This window comes from Phymastichus coffea, unplaced genomic scaffold, assembly GCF_024137745.1.
Source record: "Phymastichus coffea isolate CEN01 unplaced genomic scaffold, Cenicafe_Pcof_1.1 PCOF00034, whole genome shotgun sequence".
Taxonomy (NCBI): Eukaryota; Metazoa; Arthropoda; class Insecta; order Hymenoptera; family Eulophidae; genus Phymastichus; species Phymastichus coffea.
In genome coordinates this window covers 3,309,632-3,315,631 of record NW_026706845.1, presented here as the reverse complement: position 1 = coordinate 3,315,631, position 6,000 = coordinate 3,309,632, and the positions used below count along the sequence as shown (strand labels likewise).

Here is a 6,000-nt window from a genome sequence, read left to right as displayed (position 1 = left end):
CTTTTCGCGACTAACTTTTGTGACTGACACTTCGGTTGCCTGCGAATACGCGATTGTCTACTCGGTGTAAGATACCGGTGCTGAGATTGCCCCTAGTGCCTTTGGCGGGCTAGTTCCTGCGACCACGCGTGCGAGTCTTTAAGGCCGCCCGCTTCTTGATTACACCCGAGCTGCACACTGCGCGTCATCGCGAGCCACGTACGAGGCTGAGGACATCGCCTGCAGGGCTAACGCCGAGATATTATTGTAAGTACCTTCTCGAATACATGTCTCTCTCGCTAGCTTTTCGCCACTCTCTCTCCCGCTTACGCTGCGTATTAATTTTGTATTACTTTCCGTAGTAAACTCGATGCTATTTGTATATCTGTTTTCTTCTTTTGCGCTTCCTTTTACCTATCGTAATCAATCCCGTTCCGTCCGGCTTTCGCACCTAAATTTCGTGATTATTCCAAAGCGCCCATAGGACTACACGACGCTCTCCGCGGGCCAAGGTAACAGACGCTGCACCACAACGTTCCTGTTGCCGCTGGGCTAAGCTTTGCGCAGCCTATTACGAGGCCCACACCGAGCTGTTTATTCCCCTCGTAATTTATATAACGAGTGACCCGCGCTGGGTCAAAACCCCGTTATATTATTAACACCAAACCAAAACAAACAAGTTTAAAGATATTAACTAATGAAGAATCTTTCATATTTATTAATTGAAGAAAAAACATATGTATACATATAAATTTTTTCAATATTTCATTATTTTAAACATTATGTACGCGTGTGTGTGTGTGTGTATGTGTGTGAAGAGGGAAGGGTAAGTTTGAGTATATATTTAGGATTACAAGAAGATAAATTGTGCATCGTTAAATTTGGTGATGTTATATTTAGATATTGTTTTGGAAAAGGACCGTATGAACTTATAACAAGAGTGATTGACCTTCTAGGAATGTCTCTCTCTCCCAGCACTTCGATATGTTGTATTTAATTTATTAATGATATTCAAACTATGTTATAATTTATATAAAACTTGTAACGGCGTGAGAGAGGTAGCAGAATATGGTAGCTTTTTGTAAAGAACAGAGAGAGATCGAGAGAGATAAAGGACAGGTTGCGGCAAGCGTGAGGGCAAAAATCTTAACTAATTGACGTAGCTCGCATAGGAGTTAGGGCGGAGAGTACTCAGAACGTTCTCGATAAGGCTAGCAAGCAGACGTGTTTTTGCGTCCTGCAAGTGTTATTGTCGTTGTTATTATTCTAGCGAGTTCGTTGTGCGTGCGAGAGATAACGCTGTCCCCGTTACAAATTTAAGCCCTTTTTCGAAATTGTCAAATATTTACGCGAGATTTTTTCATAGCTATCATCAAGTAAGTTATTTACTACCAAAATAACGTGTAATGATTGGCCAATGTATTCTACATACTATATTGGTCATTTTATAGTAATTGAAGCCAATTAATTAAAAAGAAATGTTCAAGTGACTTGTGACCTTTTCTCTTACCGCTACAAATATGATGTTCAAATTCAAAAGAAATTATCAAGATAACTTTATATGAGATGAATTCTTATAAATTATAATGATATAATATAGTATTTAATTTCGTAATTAAAATGACCACTAATTTTATTGTTTGGAATTTCTTATTTCTGAACATAATCATTTATAACCAAGAATTGTTTCGTATATCTTCTTTTAGAATTAGATTTTTCGCCGCTTTTTTCTTATATCAGCTAAAGTTTGTTCGATGCTTCTTTGATCTCTCTTGTTTTCGCTTGAAACTGTAATAAAATTTATGTATTATCAAAAATAAACGAGATATTCTTTCATATAATCTTACCACATCCGTAGTTACAATTTGTTTTCGTTTTTCGAGCAGCTACGAGAGCACTTCTTTTACCAATCAAGTGTTCATATTTATCTTGGTAATTCGTGTTTGGAACAAAGTTTTCGTTAATTTTGTTAGAGTCAATTTTTTCTGATTCTTTTTTTAAATACATTTCCTTTTCTCGTAATTGTTTGTCTTGTCCTTCATTCCATTCTTCCCCTTTTCGTAAAGCATTCAGATGCTCTTCTGATGGCGCATGCTCTTTTTTAAAAATAACAATGTGTCTATCAATTTCTTCATCACCAAAAGAATATGCTAATATATTGGCAATTTCACAAACGTCGTGTCTGCAACCGATAAGACGATATATTTTTTAATGATTGATAAATATATTCAATTACATGAATTAAAATAATATAATTTCATACATTATACTCCTACATATTTGATTCATTGGCGGAAAACTATATTGTCCTAAAAAATCGTCCTTCAAAAAATTATTTACTTGTTCCTCAATCTAGAAATGAAAAAATAAAAGAAATAATAAATTAGCAATTGTATAATTTTATTGTATAATTTTTTGAACAAACCGAGAATAGACATCATAGATATAAGAGATATGTACATAATAATATTTCTTGACTAAGACATTCATCTAAGTAATTAGTAATTGATACGGTTACCCTTATCTCACGAAAAAATATTTTTTGGACTAGTGAATTCGTTGCGAATTAGTTCGTATAATTAGGTTTGGATACTCCTTTGAACAAGATGATTCAAAAATATATTATAAACTCCGGTACCATTGGACTCATCTCGAAAAGTTATATAAAATGTAATTATTGGAAAACTTTCATAATAACAAAGTGATTAGATAATTAATAATAAATGAGGGCCAAACAACATTAGACTGGGTTGAGACAAATGATCACTCGTCTGTGAGTAGATAGCGGAAAAGGGAGCCAGCTAAAGGAATGTAATTTTTTTCGAAAATAATACCACTATATCTCTATTTATTTATAATTGCATTACATTAAACGCAATAATTTGCACAGTGAAATATGGATCTAATACTAAAAATTGTTATTTAATACAATTAAATATAATTTGAATAAAATTTTGAAGTAATGGACCAGTCGGAATATCTGCTAGTAATCTACGTCACATTATACTATAACGAGTAGCTCGCAACTACTTTGAAGCTCGAGAAAACGAGCATGGATGTAAAAGCGTCACCATGGCCGTGAAGACCTCGTGAGAAGCGCCGCTTCTGGGTATTGAAGGTCACATGATACGGAAAAGCAGCGGATAAGCTGTCTTTGGGCCGGTAGGCTGCAGAGCAAAAGAGCAAAACGAAGGGAGGGCATCTTAGTCTGACAACAGGGTAAATGCGTGCGCATCGATTTTGAAAGGTAGAGGAGCGTCTGTAGGGAAAGGGAACTGTTGAGTTGTCGCTCGACGGCGAAATTTTCCTTCACTTACTCTCACTCTATCTGTACTCGAGCGAACACTAGTTTAAAAAACTGTATTTAACTCTCTGTTTCAAATTATCGTTCATAGCGTGCGTTGTTCTTTTTGAAAATTTGTGACCTGCGATTTATATTTGGCCATTAGATTTAATCAGGCTTTTCCCGGTTCAAGGACGGGGTTTTCTTTTTATTTTTACGTCGCATATTCTTTCTTTGACATCTTAGTAGTAATAATAAAACTGAAACATAACCTGATCTTTGATTAAATTATTATTTCTGCTCAATTCTCAACACATGATGTTACTGAGTACTGAAACAAACGGCTAATAATTTATTGGTTTATTTCATACGGACTCCGCCGTTTGGGTTTGTAAGCGCGTGGGATTTACAAGTTAAGTTTGGTCACGAAGGATTTCGTTTTTTGGAAGACCGATCAAGTGAAACTTCAGTTTGAACTTGTTTCGCAGATTGTTCTCCGGACATCCGGGAAGGCCTTTGTTTACTTGTGCTCAGTCGAAAGCTATGGAAAACTGATCTGTTTCTAAGATTCGATAAATTGTTTTGATACGGCTCTGACGCGAGCATATGGAATAATTCGTGCATTAATGCATTAGATGAGGTCTTCGTGTGTGTGATACAGTATTTATAAATTGTACCGATGATTATTGTTTCTATAATATTAATACTCAGTCCTCCATAAATTAGTCCAGAATGGTACGTTGTAATTTTCTTATGTTGTCTTATCATGATTATTGTTTCCTTAATATTATTCAATGCCTTCTCTTGAATGGCCTAAGTTTCAGTTTATGGGGTCCACATCTCTAATTTTATATCCGTTCCAGACAAATAGGTTGACGTCGAGTAAAGATTTGTTAGGTTAAGGGTCAAGTTTGGTTTGTACAGGTAAATATTTGTACTATTCTTATTTGTTTCTGTAATCAAGAATGCATCTTTAGTATATTCGATGCAACCCGGGCCAATTCTCAGAATTCCTACATCTTGTATATAAATCATTTGGTACTTTTGGTACGGGCAAACGATTCAAATCGTATCTTGTCGCTGAGCTGAAAATATCCATGAACCATCCATCGATATGTAATTCCAATTGGTTATTCATTGTATTTTTAGTACTATATCGCAATAATATAATTCGTGACTAGATGATTGTAATAACATTCTCAATTCATAGTTTCTATTAAGATGAGTATCTAATAGGGGATCTCCTACTGGAAATATGGAGGTATAATATGTTCGCCGACAGTTTTCTAATGAATAGTGATTCATTTGTATGTATTGTTTATGGTCCAAGCTTAATGCTTGGTATGGGTATTTGTGTTTTACGTATGTTGACTTTCCAATTATTTTCGGCAATTGCGGTACCAGCTCAGAGTACAGACGGTAAAAATTATAATAGTTTTTATCGACTACTAGCAAGTGGACAACAATGTACGTCCTTCCTTCTTGATGTATTGCGTCAATGTTCGAAATTCTAGCAATTTCCTCGACTCTGAGGGGTTCTGTTGGAATCGGAAAATCAAAGTCCGTCACAGTATGTTTTATATCATTAGCTATTTGGTGCAGCTTGTTGGAGTCTATAAGATCCGGATGTACGAGGTGTGTTCAAAAAGTAAGGTGACTTTGTATTTTTAAGAAAAAATATTTATTTATTTATCAATATTTATGTTGTCCCCTTCAAAGTAATCCCCCTTAGATACAATACACTTATGCCAACGGTTTTTCCAATCCTCAAAGCACTTCTCATAAGCACTTTTCGGTATAGCCTTGAGCTCTTCCAGCGATGCAGTCTTTATCTCTTCAATCGTTGCAAATCTCCGTCTTTTCATAGGTCTCTTTAGTTTTGGGAACAAGAAAAAGTCACATGGGGCCAAATCCGGTGAATATGGTGGCTGAGGCATGATTGTGGTGTTGTTTTTGTCCAAACAATCTCTCACAAGCAAAGATGAGTGAGCAGGGGCATTATCGTGATGCAAAAGCCATGAATTGTTTTTCCACAATTCTGGGCGTTTTCTTCGTATTGCTTCTCGCAAACGGCGCATAACTTCAAGATAATACTGTTTATTGACCGTACGTCCATATGGTAAGAACTCCTCATGCACCACGCCATGGTAATCGAAGAAAACAGTGAGCAAAACTTTGACATTTGACCGAATTTGGCGTGCTTTTTTCGGTCTTGGCTCATCTGGGCTCTTCCATTGGGACGATTGGACTTTGGTTTCGATATCATAACCATGTACCCATGATTCGTCACCAGTTATGACCTTTTTGAATAAATCTGGGTCGTCGTTGACGTCATTCAACAGTTCTTGAGCGATGCTCATTCGACGGTTCTTTTGGTCAAAATTTAGCAATTTCGGAACAAACTTCGCTGACACACGTCTCATGCCCAAAACGTTAGGAAAAATTTCATGGCACGAGCCAAGCGATATACCAACATCCTCAGCAACTTCTCTAATAGTGATTCGACGATTTTCCAGAACAATTTTCTTCACTGCTTGAACGTTTTCATCAGTTGTTGACATGCTTGGGCGTCCAGAGCGAGGCTCGTCATTGGCATCTTCCCGGCCATCTTGGAAGAGTTTGTACCACTTGTAAACATTTTTTTTACTTAGAACAGTTTCACCGTATTCCACCGTCAACATTTCAAGTGTTTCGGAGTACTTTATTTAATTTTTTACACAAAATTTGATGCAAATCCT

General features: G+C 36.4%; 1 protein-coding gene across 6 annotated transcripts in view; it reads right to left on the bottom strand.

Annotated features, from left to right (window-relative positions):
- Positions 1-1,484: 1,484 nt before the first annotated feature.
- The window catches only part of LOC131663382 (sperm-associated antigen 7 homolog), a 190,392-nt gene continuing 185,876 nt past the window's right edge, over positions 1,485-6,000 (bottom strand). For 2 of the 6 annotated variants that reach the window (XM_058933766.1, XM_058933767.1), the window contains exons 4-6: positions 2,243-2,331; positions 1,827-2,161; positions 1,485-1,767 (exon numbers count right to left, since the gene is read on the bottom strand). In XM_058933766.1, coding sequence (XP_058789749.1) covers positions 1,688-1,767; positions 1,827-2,161; positions 2,243-2,331 — 504 coding nt within the window. In that variant the 3' untranslated portion in view covers positions 1,485-1,687. The remainder of the gene's footprint in view (positions 1,768-1,826; positions 2,162-2,242; positions 2,332-6,000) is intronic. The other 4 variants (XM_058933765.1, XM_058933770.1, XM_058933769.1 and 1 more) reach the window with 4 other exon arrangements.